General features: G+C 36.0%; 1 protein-coding gene across 1 annotated transcript; it reads right to left on the reverse strand.

Moving 5' to 3' along the window:
• Positions 1–15,856: 15,856 nt before the first annotated feature.
• On the reverse strand, positions 15,857–19,827 carry LOC127074119 (methylsterol monooxygenase 1-1). Its single transcript, XM_051015412.1, has 5 exons — positions 19,321–19,827; positions 18,911–19,233; positions 16,539–16,686; positions 16,402–16,434; positions 15,857–16,225 (listed from the first exon to the last, which is right to left on the reverse strand). Exons 1-5 carry the CDS (start codon positions 19,648–19,650, stop codon positions 16,148–16,150), a joined length of 912 nt encoding a protein of 303 aa, XP_050871369.1. The 5' UTR covers positions 19,651–19,827; the 3' UTR covers positions 15,857–16,147.
• Positions 19,828–23,604: the final 3,777 nt, after the last annotated feature.

Raw genomic sequence — 23,604 nt, forward strand, 5'->3', positions numbered from 1 at the left:
TTTTACTTGTTTTCTTTATTTGAAATTGGTAGGATAATTACTCACCACACAAAACCAAAGGCTTTTGTCTAATTGAAACAATCTATAAACTCTGTATTGTCAAGCAGTCCTTGAGATCGACAAACGGGGAAATTCCCTTTTATTACTACAGTGAGAAAAATAGTACACTTGCTATTTTCCCATCAAGTTTTTGGCGCCGTTGCCGGGGACTGCCAAAGATAGTAGAGTTTATTAATTTATTTTCAATTAGAATTTTGTTGCTCTGCATCTAAAATTTTATTTATTATTAATTGTATTTTTATTATTATTATAACTAACTTCTGTCTAATCTGTGTATGCGAGGTAAGGCCTCAGCTGATTTTCATTTTGACGCAGAACCAGAGAGAACATTGCGCAAAAAGCTCAGAGAAGCTAGAAGAAAGAAACTGGCCAACTCTGACACCGAAGAACCGGTCACACCTGTCACACCAGTTTCTGTTCACTCCGAAAAATCTGAGTCAGACACAGATTCACATCCAGATACTGAAAACATGGCTGCAGACCCACCTCAAGCGGAAAGACTTTTAGGTGATTATGGCAGACAGAATAACCCAGCAGTGCGGTTGACCATTGTTAACCAACTTGTTAATGTTGCTCACTTCCAATTACATCCCTCAACTATCCGCCAGTTAGAAAGCAAACCTTTTGCAGGAAAGATCAATGAGGATGCAAACAAGCATCTGCAGAGGTTTCTGACTATGACTACATCATTGAAAATTGATGGGCATTCTGAAGAGGCAAAGAGATTGGTCATGTTCCCTTTCACATTATCTGAGGACGCTGAGGAATGGTTCTATTCACTACCCGCAGGAAGCATTACTACTTGGCAACAAATGGAAACAACATTCTTGAATGAGTATTTTCCTGCTTCTGTGTATATCCATAAGAGGTATGACATTGTGAATTTTAAACAGAAAGACGGAGAGACACTTGGAGATGCATACAAAAGATTCAAGAGATGTTTAGTTGCATGTCCTACACATAATCTGGATGAAACTGAACAAATGCAGAATTTTGTAAACGGGCTGAAAATGAAAACTAAGCAACTCATTGATACAGCTGCTGGTGGCTCATCTAATTTTTCAACAGCAACCGGTATCAAAAAGATCATCGAAGCTATTGCAGCAAATGAGCATTTGGAATTATATGACCGTACTGTGAATCAGCCAGAGGGAAAAATTGACTTGAAATTAGCAAATCAGGTGGTGAAAATGGAGGACCAGGTTGCTGCTGAGGTTGAAAGAAGATTGAAAGCTATGAATTTAGGTACCCAGACTGTTGCTCAAGTGCAACCGGTTCCGACCATGATTTGTGAGATTTGTAGTGGACCACACTTTACCATGCATTGTGTTGCAACCGCAGAACAAGTGCAAGCTATAAATTACTTGAGGCAGAATAATCCCTACTCAAATACTTATAATCCGGGGTGGAAAAATCATCCTAATTTCTCTTGGAAAGATCAGCAAGGTAATATTCAGAACCAAGGACCTCCACAACAACAACCACCGTACCAACAGCAACCTTATCAGCAACAAGTTCCAAAGAAAGCTGATTGGGAGATTGCTATAGAGAAGATGGCTACCCAGAGTATGCAATTTCAGGAAGAAACCAGAAATAATCAGAAGAGCACCAATGCATCCATTAAAAATCTGGAGATTCAATTGGGTCAGATAGCACAACAGATAACAAATTCCCAAACACCAGGCGCATTACCTAGTGCAACAGTGACAAATCCGAGGGAGCACAATAATGTGAGTGCGGTAACAACAAGAAGCGGGAAATCTGTTGAAGATCTTAAGAAGAAGGATGAAGAAGAAGATCAATTGCTTGAAGTGGACCTGGAAATCTTAGAAAACAAGACACCAACTGAGGAAGAAAGTGTGACACTGCCGGTGGTGCAAGAAAAGCTACCTGAACCAAAACCCATCATTAAGCTTCCATTCCCACAAAGAAACAAAAAGAAGAAGCAAGATGAGAAAAATTTTCAGAAATTCATGGAGTTGTTCAGGAAACTAGAAATCAATATTCCATTCTCTGAGGCACTCGAGCAGATGCCTATCTATGCGAAGTTCATGAAAGACATCATCTCAAAGAAGCGCACCACTGACACTGACCCTGTTATATTAACTGAAACTTGTAGTGCTATTTTGCAGGGTATGAAGATTCCAGTAAAGAAGCCAGATAGAGGTTCTGTGACCATCCCGTGTACCATTGGAGATAGGTCTTTTAAAAGGGCGTTGATTGATTTGGGGGCTAGTGTTAGCCTTATGCCTTTGTCTATTTACAGGAAGCTGGGAATTGGAAATGTTCAGGATACCAGAATGACACTTCAATTTGCTGACCACTCAGTGAAGAGACCTTTTGGGGTAGTTGAGGATGTTCTGGTCAAAGTTAATAAATTTGTTTTTCCTGTTGATTTTGTAATTTTAGAAATGCCAGAAGATGAAGAGATACCTCTGATTCTGGGAAGGCCTTTCTTAGAAACAGGTAGATGCATGATAGACATTGAGGGAGGTACCTTGACCCTAAAGGTATATGATGAAGAGCTCAGAATTGATGTCCGGGAAACTATGAAACATAAAGAGGAGATGTGTACAAACCACTCTGTTGAAGTAATTGATCAAATGGTAACGAGCACAATGCAAAGAAAGTTTCCTGAATTACCATTGGAAAGAGTTCTTAGTCTGTCGGTCAGAGAGATTGAAGAGAATGATGATGAAAAAGAAAAAGAAGTGCTTGCCATGCTGGATACACAACCTCTTTGGATGAAATCCAAACCACGTCGGTGGGAGGATCTGAGATCTTCACCAGAATTAGAAAATGAAAAGGTAAGTAAACCAGGTATAAATTTTGAATTAAAACAATTGCCTGTAAATCTTAAATATGTCTTTCTAGGATCTGGAACAAATCATCCTGCTATTATCAGTTCTGAGCTAAATGCCATAGATGAGGAAAAGTTAATACAGGTACTAAAGAAGCATAAGAGTGCTATTGGGTGGACTATTGAGGATTTAAAAGGTATTAGCCCCACAGTATGCATGCATAAGATACTGATGGAGGATAATCAGAAACCGGTGGTGCAACCACAGAGGAGGTTAAACCCAGCAATGAAAGAAGTGGTAAGGAACGAGGTTGTGAAGTTGTTAGATTCGGGAATGATTTACCCCATTTCTGACAGCTCGTGGGTGAGTCCAGTGCATGTGGTACCCAAGAAAGGAGGAACCACAGTAATTTTAAATGAAAAGAATGAACTGATCCCAACTCGCAAAGTGACAGGGTGGCGAGTATGCATCGATTACAGAAGACTGAACACTGCAACAAGAAAGGACCATTTTCCTCTCCCGTTTATTGATCAAATGTTAGAAAGACTTGCAGGTCATGAGTATTATTGCTTTCTGGATGGATATTCGGGATACAACCAAATTGCTGTAGCCCCGGAAGATCAGGAAAAAACGGCATTTACCTGTCCTTATGGTATTTTCGCTTACAGACGGATGCCATTTGGGCTGTGCAATGCCCCAGCTACTTTTCAGAGATGTATGACATCTATATTCTCCGACATGCTTGAGAAGTATATGGAGGTGTTTATGGATGATTTCTCTGTGTTTGGTTCTTCTTTTGATAATTGTTTAGCTAACTTGTCTCTTGTTTTGCAAAGATGTCAGGAAACTAACCTTATTCTCAATTGGGAGAAATGTCATTTCATGGTGCAGGAAGGAATTGTGCTAGGAGACAAAATTTCCCACAAAGGAATTGAAGTGGATAAAGCCAAAGTGGAAGTGATAGCTAACCTCCCACCTCCTGTGAATGAAAAAGGGATAAGGAGTTTTTTGGGTCATGCAGGTTTTTATCGCAGGTTTATCAGAGACTTCTCAAAAGTCGCAAAACCGTTGACTGATTTGCTAGTCAAAGACAAGCAATTTAATTTTGATAAAAACTGCATGGTAGCTTTCGAAACTTTAAAGAGTAAGTTGATCAGTGCACCTGTTGTAATCGCCCCCGATTGGTCCTTGCCTTTCGAAATAATGTGTGATGCAAGTGACCTTGCTGTGGGGGCTGTCCTAGGACAGAGAAAGGACAAATTATTGCATGTGATTTATTATGCTAGTGATGTCCTTAACCCGGCCCAAATGAATTATGCAACTACCGAAAAGGAGTTGTTGGCCGTGGTTTATGCTTTTGACAAATTTAGATCATATTTGCTTGGTTCAAAAGTCATTGTGTATACTGATCATGCTGCTTTAAAGTATTTGTTTGCTAAGCAGGAATCAAAGCCGAGACTTTTGAGATGGATCCTCCTCCTTCAGGAGTTTGATTTGGAAATCAAGGACAAAAAGGGGTGCGAGAACACGGTCGCGGATCACTTATCTCGCATGTCCCCAATCAAAGAAACTGAGGAGGATCATCCTATTCGGGACACATTCGTTGATGAGAAAATACTTGCTGTTCAGGAGATACCATGGTTTGCTGACTATGCGAACTATGTGGTAGGTGGGGTTATACCTGATGACTTTAATTCTCACCAAAAGAAAAAGTTTCTTTATGATTGCAGGTTATACCTATGGGATGATCCATTTCTCTACAAAAAGGGAGTGGATGGTTTGATCAGAAGATGTGTTCCAGAAAGAGAGCAAGCCGGTATTCTGAAAGCTTGTCATAATTCAGAGTATGGTGGACATTTCAGTGGAGATAGAACTGCAGCAAAAGTCCTCCAATCAGGTTTGTATTGGCCGTCACTATTCAAGGATGCAAATTCTATAGTCCGAGAATGTGACAGGTGCCAACGAATGGGTAACATTACAAAACGGAATCAGATGCCGCAAAACTCCATGCTAGAAGTGGAGCTGTTTGATGTTTGAGGAATTGATTTTATGGGACCCTTTCCGCCATCATCTGGTAAGAATTACATATTGGTTGCGGTCGATTATGTGTCAAAGTGGGTAGAAGCTGTGGCATTACCAACAAATGATGCTAAAGTGGTGGTGAAGTTCTTGAGGCAGAACATCTTCTCTAGGTTTGGGGTACCACGGGCTTTAATTAGTGACCAAGGTACGCATTTTATAAATAAACTCTTGGAGAATCTGTTGAAGAAGTATAATGTCAAACATAAGATAGCCACACCATATCACCCCCAGACGAGTGGGCAAGTGGAAGTATCCAACCGTCAAATAAAGCAAATCTTAGAAAAGACGGTAAGTGCTTCTCGGAAAGATTGGTCAGTAAAGCTGGATGATGCATTGTGGGCATACAGGACTGCATTTAAAACACCAATAGGTATGTCCCCCTATCAATTAGTTTACGGTAAGGCTTGTCATTTACCACTCGAACTCGAGCACAGAGCTTTCTGGGCCTCCAAATTCCTAAACTGTGATCTTTTTAAAGCTGGTGAATCCCGAATTCTTCAACTTCATGAGTTGGAAGAATTCAGGAATCAAGCTTATGAAAATGCCAAAATTTACAAAGAACAAACAAAAAAATGGCATGATCAAAAGATACAGAAGAGGGAATTTCGGGAGGGACAACTTGTACTGCTATTTAATTCCAGGTTGAAGCTGTTCCAAGGGAAATTGAGGTCAAGATGGTCAGGACCATTCGTCATTAACAAAGTACTTCCTTATGGAGCAATAGAGCTTAAAAATGAGAAGAATGGCGACACCTTCAAAGTCAATGGTCAGAGGGTGAAACCATACAATCCCGGTGAAGGGGGACCGATTGAAACTGTTAAACTCATCTGAGTATGAGGTGTCCCATCGAGCCATGCGACATTAAACGAAGCGCTGCTTGGGAGGCAACCCAAGGGAGGTTTGATTGTTAGTGTCATTTTATTTTTGCCGAGTCAGTTTTTTTTAGAAAATCAAAGAAATGAAAACAAAAAGATTTTTTTTTTTTGAAAATGAATCTGCCAATACGCGTATGGGTCTTATGATACGCGTATTGGACACCAAAAATGCACGCCTCTGGTGAAACGCGTATGATACGCGTATAGACGAAGCATACGCGTACGATACGCGTAAGGGACCAGGCCATACGCGTATTACCTTATGATACGTGATCTGTTACGCAGATCATGTTTTACACTTGTTTCAGCAGCGTATGATACGCGTAGGGCAGAGTGATACGCGTACGGTACGCGTAAGGGAGCCTGATACGCGTATTGGCAGCGTATCATACGCGTATCAGTTTTATGGTGCTGCATATATAGTTTTTGTCCGTACGGACTTCATTTTCTCACTTTTTCATTACGTATTTTCTGCGTATTACTGTGATTTTTCTCTGTTTTCTTCTTTTTCCTTCAGTCCACAGATTAATATCATGTCTCAATCACCAAACGAGATCAACACATTCCGTACCACCTACCATGAAGATCGATATGAGCAAATCAAGAATCGCAACATGGTCGAAGAAAAACATTGGATGTATCAGAATGACACGTATCCAGAGGTCACTAATATTCTGAAAAAGCAGAAGCTGATATACTTCAATGACAAAATCCAACCGGTTTCACTGGATCTGATCTGGGAGTTCTATGCCAATGCACTACGGGTAACATCTGATGAGGAAGACCCCACAGGGAATGCATCGTTCGTTTCATGGGTAAGGGGCAAAGTGGTCAAATATGATGGGAAAACGATTAACAGTGTGCTGAAATGCAAATTTTATGAGTCCATTTGCCCGTTTGCCGAAATGAAACGATCAGACAAGAACTACTGGCCTTACACTGATATGAAGAACTCACTGATTAGGCCAGGTCACGATTGGGCACCCACTTCAAAAATTTCTCCGGCGAAGATTATGGTGGTTGATCTCGCTCCGATTCCGAAGGCATTGGCCTATTTCATTTTGGCCAGTTCACCTTTCCTTGGTGGAACCAGCCAGTTCAGATAGGGGGAGAGATTCCGCAGCAGCCACCGCAGCAGCCACCGCACCAGACACCCCCTCAGCAACAGCAGTCTCCGTCGGGCCACACAGAGACGTTGACGCCTATCTCTGCCTTCGCACGAGGGCAGACTATCTTGGATCCGACAGATATGATTAACTTTGATACCCATATGCAGGACGGTGGTCAGAGTGATTGATTTTGCTTGTTGTTTTTGTACTTTTGGTTTTTTTTGTGTAATTTTTGTTTTTTTTAGTTAGTTATTCAGTTTTTAATTTCTGTTGCTTTGATGTAACCACCTATTATGGGTTGGCTTATTCTAATGAATTTGATTTGGTTTACCTCCAGTTTCCTGTTTATTGCATTAGATACGTGACTATGTCTGGCTATTGGTTTTCTTGATCACGTACACCAACTACTTGGGCGTTCTCTCTTTCAGTCCCCTGACTGTAGATACTGTTGTTTATGATTGGACGCACTGGTTAAGATTAACATCAGAACCACGAGCATGAGCTTTGAACTCAGAGGTATGATAGAACAAGTCAGCTTAACCCGTCCTGGTGAGTTCATAAAAAGCCAAACACTTATTATCATATGAGCGATATCAGGTATGTCTTTATCAATCTTGGTTTGCGTACGTTCTTTTGTTATTATTAGCTGTACGAATACACACACTGAGGCATGTTTTTTGTTATCACCTAGAGCCTTTCTAGCCATCCCATTATTATTATCCATTGTTTTACCCTGTTGAGCCTTTAATCATTTATTGTTGATATACCCGTTTTTTTTTCTAAACCCATGACCTTGGACCTATCTTACCCTGTTCAGAGTATGTGAGAATTGATTTCATATCTACGTTTCTATCTAAGTTTGGGGTTGCTGTTGGTATAGCAACCTTTAAGTTTGGGGTAGCTTTGCAGTACATGAATAGTATGTGAATGTCGTATAAAAATAAAAAATAAAAAATAAAAAATAAAAAAAATAAGAAAGGAAAAAAAATAAGAATAAAAAGAAAGAAAGAGGAAAGCGAAGAACAACTTTTGAAAGATGCTACATTCACTAGAAATAAAAGGAAAAGAGGATTGCATAACCCTACAGGAATAATAACAAAGAAACGTAGTAAGAGAATGATTGCATGTACTCTGAACCAAAAAAAAAATAATAATAAACATAAACCCTAGGTTCCACTTTCATAGCCTACCTAAACCCAAGCCCCGTTACAACCCTAAAAGACCTCAAAAAGTGTGTGTGATTGTACATGTTGATAGGATGAGAGAATTTATTCAAACTGTTGATTTGATATTGCATATTGTGATTTGAGAGTGATAACACTTTAACCCAGAGAGACTTGGTGAGAGTGTGATATAAGCTGACAGGTAAAGTCATATCTCTGAGGGAAAGAGTTTCTAGCTCGGCGGCTATGTGGAAGAATCAGAAAACCTGAAAAACATCAAGAGGTCCAGTGCGAAAAATTTCAGCAGTATTGTGGTAAGAACTATTTTACAGTAAGTTTGGGGTGACATGATCTTTGATGGTAATAAAATGTTACTTGAGGACAAGCAACAAGCTAAGTTTGGGGTTGTGATCAGTCACCATTTATGCTAGACAGTCCACTATTTAACCGTAAATAAGTCAGGTAAACTGTGTAAATTGAAGCATTTTTAGTTAGATATAAGCTCAATTCTATAATATTAAGTGTGTTGTTACTTATGAGTTTCTTGAGGATATTTTACGCTTTTTGGTATGTTAGCAGGTAAAAAGCTAGTTTGGAAGCTCGGGAAATCAAATGTAAGATGCCAAATCGAGCCCGAGCAAGAAAACGGAAGAAAAAGCCAATTTTTGGAGAACCTGTTGTCCATACGCGTATGACCTTACATGATACGCGTATGGACCTTCACAGTACGCGTAGCATACGCAAATGACCAGAAGGGTGGAAAATTCAGCCAAAAGACCAGCTTCTGGTGATACGCGTACCAGTCTGGGCAATACGCGTACCAGTCTGGGCAATACGCGTACCAGACTGGGCAATACGCGTATCAGAGGCTGTGTTACGTGTGGTACGCGTTTGGGACCAGCCAATACGCGTATGGGACAGCTCAATACGCGTATGGAGCACAAAATCAGGAAAAATCCAACTGAAGAGCTATTAAGAGGCCAGACCACGATTTTCCGGGGGTTGGACATTTTTTGGAGAGAAAAGACGCGTTTTGAGAGCTGGAGACTCAACGAATATCCAAGGATTCATATGTTCAAGAGTTTTCCGACTATTGAAGATTGATTCCTCACGAAATTCTGTAATGACAACAATATTAATCTTTGTTTTTACTTTTATTATGAGTAGCTAAACCCCCCATTGCTAGGGGGGTGACCCTGATTCTGAATGTGACAGATTTGATGTTTATGAAAGTATTGCTTATTTCTTCTTTTCCATTAATTTGTTCTTATCGCCGTTCTTTGTGCTTTATTCGTCGGACCAACGAATGATGATTAATATGAATAGTGTAAGCTGGACAGCAATTATTCATTGACCTGGATAAGAACTTTGGATAGTAAAAATAACCTAGGACTAGGGATTTTCTATCTGACCGGTAATTCTTGATATGTGAATGCTTGAGTATGAACCTAATTGTTTATGGACATAGTAATTAGGTTACATAATCAAAGGTCTATTACTAAGGACTTAGGAATAGATACCCTTGAGGACCGGAATTAATTTGACAGGAATATTGTCTAAGTCTTCATAAATTATATCTGTTACAGGAAGATTCATTCACCGAACCCTAGCAATCTTCTCTCATTTGTATCTCGTTCAACCTTTTTACTTGTTTTCTTTATTTGAAATTGGTAGGATAATTACTCACCACACAAAAACCAAAGGCTTTTGTCTAATTGAAACAATTTATAAACTCTGTATTGTCAAGCAGTCCTTGAGATCGACAAACGGGGAAATTCCCTTTTATTACTACAGTGAGAAAAATAGTACACTTGCTATTTTCCCATCAATTTGTATGATAACTATTAGGCTCGAGTCAGTCTCCCTTCTAGTTTGTCATTTCCCAGTCTCTGGTTAGGAGAAGTTTCTCCCCTGTTGAGGGGAACTACGTTGCCCTGATCCTCATACCAGATGAGGTACGTAGGCAGGAGATCGTACGAGATCTCTCCGGGCACCCTTTTTCTTTTGTGTGTGTTTGCTTGACAGTTATTAGGCTCGAGTGCCAGACTCCCTATTAACTTGTTTGTTTGTTAACCTTCTTGTGTGTGTTAGGAGATGGATGTAAGACCAGCGATTGGCATTCCGTATCCTTTTGGTGTTTGCTTGTGTGAAGTCTGACGTAAGTCCAGCGATTGGCAGTCGGTTTCCTGTGTTTGTTTGTTGGTGCGGAGTCTGATGTAAGTCCAGCGATTGGCATTCGGTTTCCATGTTTGCCTGTTTGCGTGGAGTCTGACGTAAGCCCAGCGATTGGCAGTCGGTTTCTTGTGTGTGTGTTTTGTTTCGGCGTGCGTGAGCCGAACTACGGTAGCTCTGATTCTCATTCCAGATGAGATACGTAGGCATAGGATGCGATATCCTAGCGAGCCCGTCCCCTCTTCTTCCACCTGTGTCTTATTCCAGTGTGTGTGTGCATTCTTTTGAGCAGTGTTTAGCAACCTTTCTTCTATTCTTTTGAGCGTGGATCCCGTCGAGTACGACAGATGCGTAGGGGTGCTAATACCTTCCCTTCGCATAACCGACTCCCGATCCCATCTCTCTTTGATCGCGAGACCATGTCTTTTCCAGGTTTACTTCGAGCGTTTCCTTTCCCTCTTTTGGGATAAATAACGCACGGTGGCGGATCTGTTTGTTTGTTTTTTCCCGCCGGTTGTTTTTCGCGGATGCGACAAAAACTATGCGATTAGACTGTGCACTTGCAGTTAATACCCCAATAGACTCATAAAATCGCGATCAGTTACAACAATGCAAAAAGTTTCCCAAAGAGTCTCTGGATCCCATTCAACAGACTCTTATTCTTCAATAATTGAAAAAGAAGGTGATAATAGAGTTCTCATTGGTGTCCATTTTGATGTTGAGGCATGTAGGGAAGATTTTTCTATAATGATAATTGTTGATGAGTTGTCTTTTAAGTTTATTGAGGGAGAGGATTTATTTGTTTTATGAGTGTTGTGCAACCTAAACTCTCAATTCCTAAAAGGACTACAATTACTAGAGATTGTTGAGATTTGTACATAAGTGAGAAACATAAGTTAAAAAGTGTGTTAAATAAATCAAATCAATGTGCTTGTCTTATAATTAATTGTTAGACATTTGTTCCAAATTTGAGTTATATTTGTCTTAGTGCATATTTCATTGATCATGATTGGAAAGTCCATAAAAGGATTCTTAGTTTCTATCCAATTTTGAATCACAAAGAATTGACCATTGGTAAAAAAATTGAAAAATGTTCGGAGGAATGGCTAATATGTAAAGTTTTCACCATTAGGGTTAATAATTATAGTTCCAATGATGATGTTATCACTAACTTGAAAATACAATGGATGATTATAATTCACATCCATTGAAAGGGGAATACATGCATGTTTGTTGTTGTGCACATATTTCGAATCATGTGGCGCAAGATGGACGAAAATATTATCATTCTTCAATCAGTAAGATTATGAGTGTTGTTAGATACGTTTGTGCATCTCCGGGTCGTATGGATAGGTTTAAAACACGCATTAATGAAACTATGTTACAAGAAAAGTTGATTGTTGATTTGGATGTTTCCACTAGGTGAAATTCCACATATATTATGCTTGAAAGTGCATTGAAGTTACATAAGGAACTTAAGAGATTAAGTGAGAAATGAGTTGATTTTGTGTTAATCCTAGGTGGTATTCCAAATAATGAGGATTGAGATAATGAAAAATATTTTGTTAATTTTTTGTAAATAGTTTTTGATATCACATAGAAGATGTCAGGTTCTACTTTTGTAACATCTTCTCAATATTTCAATGAACACATTATAATATTGACTACATTAAAGGGATGGATAAAATTGAAGAGTTCAGACAAATTGCTTGGGAATATGGCTGCAAATATGAAACCTAAATATGATAAATATTAAGGTGATGTTAAAAATATGAATATGTTGATATCTGTTGTTGCTGTGCTTGATGCTCGACATAAGATGCAGTTTGTTAGGTGGAGCTTGAACATGACATATGTGAAAGATGTTGTTGAATATTTGTGTAAAAAAACATAGAAGAGATTATATAAAATATTTGATAGTTATAAGTTTTTTGTTGGTCAATGTCAAACTGAAAAATCCTACACATTCCTCTCATGACGTGGAATTGGTAGAATTTAAAACACTTGAAAATGCATTTTCTTTGGAGGTTGAGATGAACATGAATCTTAATGAGAACATGTAGAAAAACGAAGTGGATTTGTATCCCATGGAAAAATTGGAGAAGAGAAGTCATGGTTTTGATTTCTTGAATTGGTGGAAGGTGAATTCCACCGACTATCATATTCTTGGTCAAATGGCTAGAGATATATTGGTTATGCATGTGTCTATTGTTGCTTTAGAGTCTGTTTTATTTACTCGAGATAGTGTACTTACTTGTTATAGAAGCTCTCTTATGCCAAAGATAATTGAAGCTTTAATTTGTACACAAAATTGGTGTAAATCCTTTCCAATATCAGTAAATACTTCTTATGGATCTAGCAAAGTCGGTTCCCCTTGGAGGTTAATCAGACATAAATAGACTATTATTCCTTAGTTTAGATATATTTTTTAGTTGATAAGGAACTCATTTGTGGTTTTTCTAACAAACTCTACCACTAAAGAGTAAGTACAACACTAGTGAAAATTCACACTCAAAATTTATTCAAGAATAAAAAACTCGATTGAATGGGCGGTCCTCCATTAGTCTTTTGAGTTTTCCACACTTGCAAGCACCATTCTGACATCCTTTAAAAGCTCAACAAGAAAAGAAAATTTTAATTTCAGTATTGGAGATTGACATGGTAATTTCTTTGGCTAAGGCTTCTCTATCTATTTACCATTTGCAAACAACTATTTATTTTTGTTTAAGACTCTTCTTAAATGTGAATTGAATTAATTTTATAAATGAATTCACAATTTATCAACTTTCACCGTGACTAAATTTTCAGAAAACTTCATGATATATGAATTTTTTATGGATAATTTAAAGAATTTCTGTTAGTCACAGGTATGTCATGAGTAAACTTCCAAAAAAATATATTTTTTAAAATATTATGAAATACAATTTTTACTAAAAAATTTAGATTTAATCACAGTTAAATCAAGAATAATTTATGTGAAACTCTCTTTTCGGTAGATAATTTTTACTAAAAAATTTAACCTAAGTATTTTAAAAATGAATTTAATTTCAAAAACCTTTTTATATAGAAAACTATTTGTGCGGTGAATTAAGATCCAATTGTTTTAATTTTTTAAATGATTTTTATTTAACCTAAATTTTGAAAATGAATTTAATTTCAAAAATATTTTTATATAGAAAATTATTTGTGCGGTGAATTAAGGCCTATTTGTTTTGATTTTTGTAAAATAATTTTTATAGTATTATATATTTTAGTGTAAATTTACGAAAAAACTTTTCATAAATGTTTGAAATAAATTTTTGTTTGAATAATTATTTTTAAAATGTTATTTTATGTATTTCCTCATTTTATCGAAACGTTTTTTGAATATTAAAATTTTAAAAAATCACTTAATTTTAAAACTATTTTAAATAAATTTTTATAAAAATTATTTTTAAGATATAACTTTTTTTTTTGAAAAAATTGTTGTCAAAATTAATTTTTTAATTTATAAAAAATAAATTTAAAAACACGTAATATTTTAAAAACAATTTTATTTACTTTAAAAAATACAAAGAAAAAAAACAAACTGGCCCTAAATATTAGATAAAATTGAACATTTTTATTCATAGGGTGAAGGTATAGATATAGGGATATGATTATAGGAATATGAAGTAAACCAACGTTTTTGAAATGTTTATTGAAATGGGCAACCCAACGTTTTTGGAGAGCTTCATTTGGGTCTTATACACGTTACCCTTATTGGGCCATTCCCAGTCGAAATAAGCATTTTTTTTCTATGTTAATATTATGAATTACTAACACACCTCTTAAAAATAGAATAATATTTATAAATTTGGAGATATATTTTCGAACACATCCCAAACACACATAATTAATTTATTTTCAAGATATTATAATTAAATTTATTCTGAAATAAATTTAATCACAAAACTATGGTGTAACTCAAAAAATGAATGAATTGTTTACGTATGAGATATGTTGAGATGCATTTCTGAAAACTAAATAGGATGAGATAAAAAATTCCCTTAGTATAAGTTATTTTTCTCAACCAACCATCATTTTAAAATTTAAAGTTGTTTTTCTTTAATTTAAAAATATACATCCCTAGCATCTCAAATATACTATGTCACTTCGTAAGTGAGTCATCAATTCCATTTTATAAAAAAACAGTTTGGAAGTACACTTTCGAACTAAATCCAAAAATATACTTCTGAAATATTTTTTCGTGTTTTAGCCTGATTCTAAAAATACTAGTTGAGTTTTAAAAAAAATAAGAGGAGTTGTGTTCCAACTAGTAAAGCATAGCACTTAATAGTATAAGGCTTGAAGAACTTGGGATAAGATGAGCAAACTTTAGAAGTTTCAATATTTAGGATTTTTAAATGCTAGTGTGTGTTAATCATCTTCAATGATAGTGTTATGGATGTATATAATATAGTTCGAATATGTCATAGCCAGACTAGTTAAATATCTAAACTTTTAGTAGGATTTGATTTTACATCTCAATGAATTTTCTTCTTTTACCTAGTTAGAAAAGAAAGCATTAACCTTAAATTTATGTTTCTTTTAAATGTCGTCTTGAAAGAAGAAGCATTTGGGTATTCTTTATAGACATGTATAAAATTAAGGACAAAGAAAGGGTCAAAATTTAGTTCAAAAGTATAGTTTTGGCCACAATACAAAATACACCATAATATTTTGTAAATGAACCATCCATTCTATTTTGTCTAAAAAAATAGTTTAAAAATATATTTTCAGACTAATGAACCATCCATTCTATTTTGTCTAAAAAAATAGTTTTAAAATATATTTTCAGACTAATTTTTAACAAATTGTAAGTGACTCACTTACAAAACAATGAAGTATGTTTATTTTAAATGATTTTTTGTCTAATTTTAAAAAATCTATATTTGGTCTCATGAATTTACTTCATATATTATTTATTTTTTTCATTTATAATTTTATTTTAATTTTAAATGACCCACAATTTAAATTTTTATTATTTTTTATGTTGTTGCAACGTTACTTGGCGATGCAACGGTTGGCCACTGTGGGCAATTTCAATGTCTCATAAATGAAAAAGCTGTCTGTCAGCCGGAGAACACTTGGGGAAAAAACTCATTCATTGGAGTTACTCTTAATATTCTATCTTCAATAACCACTTCTTGTCCACAACCTTTTTTACTTCTCTTTCTTTATTCTGATTCAATTTGTATTCTCTTTCTCTATGCTGTAAATAGAGGTTACGCGTTTCCATTTTTACATTCTTCTCGTAGGGCTGTAAAGGTTTTGAAAGCTACATTTTACAATATATATTTTGGATTACGTTTTATTATTTCCGTGCCATTATTTGGCACTTATACCATAGTGAAGATATGCCTTTGTTATTTCTATGCTATCTTACTATTCAAAAAAAATTGAAACTTGCTTTAAATGTTCAGTTAATTCACACTGAAAAAAATATAATTATTGAGCAAATGTGTTCACAAAACTTGACTTCTGAGTTCCTGACTAAATCCATCATGATTTTCCATTGTTTATAGACTACATATGGTAGAAGGGACATTACCTGTTCATGAAGAGCTATTACATAAAACCAAACTTCCAAATTTTATTCTGCTTTCCAAATTACTCGCCGGAGGAGGAACGAAGCGTGCTGCATATTTCCAGAATTTGATTTACAGCTTACAAGGAAATGATCATTCGTACATCGACATAAAGCAAAACCAAATGTTAGATTTCCATAACATGATATCAGAAAAATGCTTCCCCCACCCATTCTTGTAAAACAAAACCACAATTCCTAAAGCTCCATTCTAGTAGTCTTCATCCTGAAGCTAACCCAAGACAACTATTTAACTGGTACTAGTTATTCGTCCGTCTCACTCAGATTTACCATAATCTTGTGCTTCGTATGATCCTCTATTCTGTGCAGCACCATTTGTCAAATCTTCCTTCAGCTAAATCAATTCATAAAGGGACAATGAAGTGGAGAAAAAGGTCAGTAATTGCATATTGTATTTGTTGTATTGTAGACCAAACAAAAAGAAAAATGTCAAAGGAACTCAGTAAAATGAAAATGTTCTTAAGCTAATTAAAGCCACAAGTTCTAAAAGGCAATGCTGAATAAACTTACATTTTGAAGTATCTTCTTCTGATACCGAAAACCCTGTGATATAAACAAAATAAGAACGTTGCAAATCAATTTGACACGTGGAGAAAAATAAGAAGATATATATGTAGTGCAGAAGAATTCCAGAGTCATGATCTAACCTTGTCAGTTCCATAGATGTAATCGCAGTACGTGAAAACTGATGCAAAATTGCTTTGGCTTTGTCCTCCAACATAATGATGGTAATCATGATGCTCGGAGCCACCATAAAATGGAATATATTTTGTGGGATTCCAAGGGAAGTCATACCTTACATTTGATAAGGTAAGCAATCAAACATAAAAATCAGATACAAAATTTCAATTTCAAATTCACCAGAGATAAACAAAATCCTTCAGACAACAAAAAAACAGCAATTAATTTCAAATTCAAGTTGCAAGAACAAAGCTATTCCATCTCGGCAAGACTAATTTCCATTTAAAAACAAAGGCTAATCACTAACCTGATATAATAAGGCATTCTATTACTATAAAAATTACAGCACCAATTTTGAGCATATAGCAATTAACTGCATAAGTGAATTATAGAAATTGGTTGAACTTCAATTTTTCTATTCAATCGTACTATGTACATATATGAATGTATTGTTGAGGTGGCAAACACCAGAGAGAGACTCATAGTTAGGAACAGCTTTTGCATTATACTATCAAAGCAAAAACTTATGAAGGTTTGTCCTGGAAATATTTGAATTGGACTTCTTGCTACTGGTTAGATTAACTTTCAACATAATATAATAAGTTTTCTTCGTTAAAGAGAAGTTAAAGAGAAATACCACCTGAGATCGCTTGGATAGGATGATTTGGGTTGCTTCCAATCAGTGTTGTCAAATTGAGGCCATGGCGGATTGCGGTTGCGGATTTTCAACATAGCGCCATGGAAAAGCCATGGTGTTGCGGATTTTGCATTGTGGCGCCCATGGCAGCCGCCACAAGTTAACGTGCATGGCGGTATGGCGGAAATTGCGTTTTTTTTATAAAATTTTAAAATTCTTGTCTAGGTATTTTTTTTAGCGACCAGGAAAGAGGCCCCAAAGAATTATAATTGTAGTTATATACTAATAACCGCCATTAAATACTCTAATTAAATATTTATAGAATCAAAACCCTATGACCTTTCCATTCTCCAGACTTTTCTTCTCCCTCAGTCTGTCTTATCTTCTCCTGTTTCTCCAGACTTTCCTTCTCCACCTGTTTCTCTTATCTTCTTACACAACTATTATCGTACTCTTCAGTTTTTTTTCTCTTTTATTTTTTATTTTTTTTATTTTTTTTATTTTTTATTCCTTCCCACCACTCTTCAAAGAGAAGTGACCTTAGATGAAAATATATAGATATAATTAACAAAGATACAAACTCTACTCGCTGTATTTTTTTCCACAAAATTGATTAATGGAGGAATAACAAGAGACAAAGACCACTTAATGGAAAGAAGTGCAATGTTCAAGCTTGCACCAAATGTTCATACCAAATAACTTTAAAGAAGATTATGTTGAGTTAGAGAAGAAGATTAGAGATTTAATAATGTTTTATAGTTCTGTTTTATAATGTCTTTTATGAATGAAATGTTGAGGTACTTAAGACATGCCACATCTATTTTTTTTACTTTATATTTGAATTCTAGTTTCATTCATATATAATTCTGTTATCTAATTTCTATAACTTATGATTTTTTTATTTTTTGGTGCTATTATTGTTTTTTGCAAGTATAAATAATGTTTTTTGTTTGTCTGTCATGCTTCTGCAATTTTCCGTTCCGCCGTCCGCCATATTTTTATGGCGGATTTTTGACTCGCCGCAATTTTCCGCAATCCGCCATAGACAACATTGCTTCCAGTTTGAACAGAGATTGGTCAAATCATATTCAATTTTGAAAGAGAGTTTTGTCTTCCATTGCAATCTTATCCAACTTATAGGATATCCAATTTACACAAAGTATAAAAAAATAGAGCACCTCAACCTCATACAAGACTGATCTTGAGTAGAAATCGAAAACATAAAAATGAATCACCATTTTTAAGCCATACTATCATTTTAACTGTATCTCTCCTCTCCTCACTGTAGCCAGCTCACGAAAATCTTTATTTACTATCCTTTCATCATCATAAATGAATGTGGCAAGGAAGGACAGAACCGAAAGAACAGTAAACAGAGTAAACCAGGCAAACACAATCGTTCTTATACTTTCATTTTATCCATGACCCAACTAAAACCCCAATTGCAACTGTATCAGCCGCATTTATCCGAATTAATCTTACTTCAAAACACAGATCGCAATAACACTAATTGTTTAATAAAAAAATACACAAAACAAAAGAAGTGAAAAGGTGTATGTAATCATAGATCTCACTATCTCAGGCCCCATAAAAGAAAAAAGCAACCCACTATTAAAGATCCGTGAAATCCAAACACTTTCCAAAAGGACATTCATTAAGATTTGCTAAAACAAACAAACTGAAAAGGACAGAAAGATGTACCCGCTATGCGTATCAATAGCTTCAACTTGGCGCAATGCTATCCACAACCAAAACGTAATCATGTGACCCGGGGCCAACGCAGGTCCGAGAAAAGACGGAATCCCAAGTATCAAGATCTCCGCCCAGTGTGCATAAGGCGCCGCAAATCCAATCGGAGCTTGATATTCATGATGAACACGATGAATCTTGTCGTAACCCCATTTATTATGCAGAAACCGATGGATCCAGTAATTCGTATAATCCTCCACCAAAAAATACACCACCAATTGCGACAAGATCTCCCATCCAGACGGTAACGGTAACCCTGCCCTAATTCCAATCATCTGAAAAACCAAAAATCATTCACAATTAACATAATGTATAACCGTAACAGTAATTGCAATTGTTAGTGAGATTGTGAATGAAAGGACCTTGATGGAAGGATATGAAACGAGCTGAAGAGGACCAACGACGAAGAAGAACATAACCATAACATCTTTGTAGCAATTGAGCATTTCATTGAGGGATAACCGAACTTTAGGCTGGATCTTGTAAGAATCGAATGGGTACAAGCGTTTGATTTCAAGAAAAACGAGTGGGAGAGGGACGAGGGAGAAGATTAGAAAGAGGAAAAGAATGTTGTGGCAAAAGAGGAAGTAATCGGATTTTGTAGCGGAGTAATTGAACCAGAGGGTTTCGGCGAAGGTGAGGTTGCGGCCGAGGGCGATCTCGGCTTCGTGGAGAGAATGGTAGGGGATCATCGTTGTCGTCGCCGGGAGGAAATTAACCCTAGGAAGAAGTGCCGGCGGCGGCGAGAAAAGAGGGTGTAGATTTGTGATGTAGAGAATGTGTGGTGGATGCTGCGCTGGAATGTTTGTCTGTTAACACGCAGTTTATTTTGCGGGAATTTTTAAAAATACACACGACTCTTATTTATAGACTCGCTAGAATATTCCAATTTTTTCACTCTATACCTCTGTCTATCAACAGACTTTTTATTTTTTGTGATTGGGAGAGACGTAAAGACAGCAACACTTCATTACTTGCAAAAATTATTACATTGTTGAAATTATATATATACACACATATATATTAGCATTATTTTCACACAAAAATAAATACAAATGATTTTTTTTTCTTTGGTGATAAAAATGGGCCTAAGTTCTCTCATAAGTATCTTATTAAAAATATTTTTATTTGAAACATGTTGACCACTCCATATTGATATTTTCCCGAATTTAAAATGGGTCTAATTTTAAAAAAGAAAAATAAAAGAAGAGTCTAATTAAGCCCAAAATAAAATAAGGAATATAATATGTTTATTTTCTACTTTGATTAAAAATGAAATCTTACTTTTATTATTGTCTATATGTGGCGTGAGCTTTGAAGTCTCGAAAGCTCACGCCACATTTTGTTGGTCCATATCAGATCCTAAAGAGGATATGAGAGGTGACCTATCAGATTTCCTTGCCACTAACGCTTGTTAATCTTCATGATGTGTTTAATGTGTCTTAGTTGAGGAGATACATTCCGGACCCGCCTCATGTGATCCAAGTGTATGATGTACAGGTGAGAGAAAACCTAATTGTTGAGGCATCTCCCATGCAGATGGAAGATCGAGAAGTGAAGCAACTACATGATAAAGAGATTGCATTGGTGAAGGTGGTGTGGGTAGGAGCAGTTGGTAGGAGCATTACTTAAGAGCCGGAGAGCTAGATGAGGGAGTCGTCTCCGACTCTGTTTCCTCCAGGTTATTTTCGATGGCAAAAATTCTTTAAGTGAGGGAGAATTGTAACACCCAATTTTTCTAACTTATTTATTTAATTGAATTTACGTATATTTAATTGTTTAAATCAACTTCTATATGCATTTGGATGGTGTTTAGATGATTATTATTCATATATGATGGTTTTGGTTGGTGGAGCATAGTTCTAGTAATTTAATTAAATAATAGAATTAAGAATATTAGAGAATGATGAAGATTATTATTATTAAAATAAAATTAGAGTAGAAAGGGCATTTTGGTAAATAGAAGAATAAGTGAGGAGGATTATGTTTATAATAAAAAGGAGTTAGTAGAGAGTTTTTTGGGGTCAGTACGTGAAAACTGAATTTGAAAAAGAAGAGGCTAGAAGAACAAGGGCTTAGGAAAAAATCTCCATTGTTAGAGCTTGAAGGTTCTTTTACTAGAAATCCAAGGTAGGGGGATTACTATAAATATGGTGTTGAATGCATGATTGAGTAGGGGAAGTCTTTAATGTTTTTCCCTAATGTTTCCTTTTTGATGGATGAATGAAGAATATTAATTAATTTCTATGATAGTATGAATTATGGGTTGTATTATATGAATTTCAAGTGCCGATTTACCACGGAAATTGTGTTTTTTAATGAAGATGGTATGAGTTGGTGTTCATATGTGTGTTGTGATTTTGATGAACAAAACATATAGAAACCATGATTAATCAAAGAAAATGCATGTTAAATTGATAGATAGGTGATGTATTGATGTTAGATATCCCCCCCCCCCCCAATGTTGCTGATTGATTTGAAGGTTAGGAAGGGAAAATCAGAGTTCTTAATAGAAGTCCATGGCAAAAGCGCAGTTTCTGTCTTCTGGTTCAGGGTGACGGTCGTCACCCGCATGACAACTAGGTTGTTACGACCTTTAAAGGCGCTGACAGACATCAGTTTCTTGACGGGAAGACCGTCATGATCTCCAAGACCGATTTTGTGGAATGAGCATCATAGGGATGACGAGTGAGGTGGTGTTGGCGGATGACGAGCATCACCCTGGTGGTGGGTAGCCCGTCATGCTGCCAGAATGATCGTTGTTTGCTCAGTTGCGTGGATTTGAGTTATCGGTTTTGATTTTTGAGGTTGTGCTATTATTATGATGTTGTTTAGCCATTGTTTACAGGTATTTCGGTGTTGTTTATTATTTGTTATGGAATTAATCAATTGTTGTGTGTTATGTTGTGCATAATGGTGGTAATTGTATGGTGATAATTTTGGTGATGTTGTATGTTGTTGAAAATCATGCATCATGGTGTACAAACTTCGATCCAATTTTAGTGTGCTTTGGTTCGATAGTGTGGATTTAGGAGTGAGTAGCTGGTTCAATATGGGAATCGGTGAAGCATTACTAAAGGTGTTAGTAGTGAATTGGTGTGCTCTGGTCCGATGGTGTGGATTCAGGATCGAGTAGCTGGTTTCAGATGGGAATCGACTAAGCGTTACTAAAGGTGTTAGTAGCGAATTTGTGTACTCTGGTTCCAATGAGGGGATTCATGTGCGAAACAAACCTGTGTTGTCTATAACGGTACCGTATGCATGTAGAGTCATGGGGTTAAGTACATTGCATCCATTGTTTGCATATGTAATTGAATAATTATGTTGATATTGGTGGGTGAGAATATTTATGTGGTTAGTATGAATGAAATGTGTTGAAATGATGTGAATGAGATATGTGATTATTGATGTTTTCTTAGGCTACCCTTGCATACTTTTTCACCATTATATATTTCAAGCGTATTCTCACCTCTTTGTTGCTTGTATGGTTCAGTGCTCCTTCTTGGGGTACATACGAGCAAGTAAATGAATAACTGCTAGAAGTTGAAGGATGACGTTGAGGTTATTCTTCTTGTCGTGTTTTATGCGATATTTAAATTTTGCTGCTCTGATATGTAATATTTGGCAGACGAACGATGTGTTTGGTATTATCATTATTTTTGAGGTTGTTGATGCGAGCATTAAACTTGAAACTCGCTAGGTTATGTTTTGTTGATGTTGAAGGCATTGTGCAATAACCAAGTTTTATGTTTAAAAGAAAATATTATGAGACTTAATCGTTTGTTGAGTTACTTTATTTGATTTATTTTCTGTTGCGATGAACCTATGTAACATCGAGCATGTGATGATAAATGTTTAAGTTATTACATGTTTTATCTAACCCGTGTTACGAAACATGTTTATGTTGTGCGTGTGTGACCCTATGTGTATGGTTATTTTAAATTCGTATAATTTCGCGTTGGGGTTTTTAGGGTGTTACACTTGGTGAAATTACAACTCTCCCGTTGAAGTAAAACCATTCCAATCTTGTAAATTAAACCACGAGTTCCTGAAAATCCATGGACTTCCTTTCGGTATATACTTGTAACCTTCTTCCTTTTCCATGGTAATTTTAAAAACATCATGATCCAAATGTTTGCAAGGGATGCTTAAATAGAGTCTTTGTGGATGAGTTTTTCAGTAATGATTTTTCCTAATATACATCTAGGACTGCTTTCTTTTGGTTCTTGAATTTCTTCTTCATCATACACAAAAAATGCAGGTTCTTTGACTGGTTCTGGTATTTCTTGATCTGAATCTCTAAATTTGTGCATGCTGACGTTTCTACTACATTGAATGTTGTCTGAGATGTAATCTTGAGAGGTGTTTGAAATGGATAATGTTCCCTGATTGGGAGGTTTAATGAAGGAGATTGATGAATGATTTTATATTTGTAGATTTTCATATTTAAGGATTTCTTGGTCAAAACAAGGGTTATTGTACGGGATGTTTTAGTTAGCGTCATAGTTGGTTCCAATGTGTTCACTAGGATCAGGAATAACCCTATTTTTCATTGTGTCTTCTTCTATCGTAGAAAGAAGGAACGAAGAACACGGGAAAGAACAAAAAAAAAACAGAGATGAAACTGAGTCAGGAAGAAAAATGGG

Source organism: Lathyrus oleraceus, chromosome 4 (genome assembly GCF_024323335.1).
Source record: "Lathyrus oleraceus cultivar Zhongwan6 chromosome 4, CAAS_Psat_ZW6_1.0, whole genome shotgun sequence".
Lineage (NCBI taxonomy): Eukaryota > Viridiplantae > Streptophyta > Magnoliopsida > Fabales > Fabaceae > Lathyrus > Lathyrus oleraceus.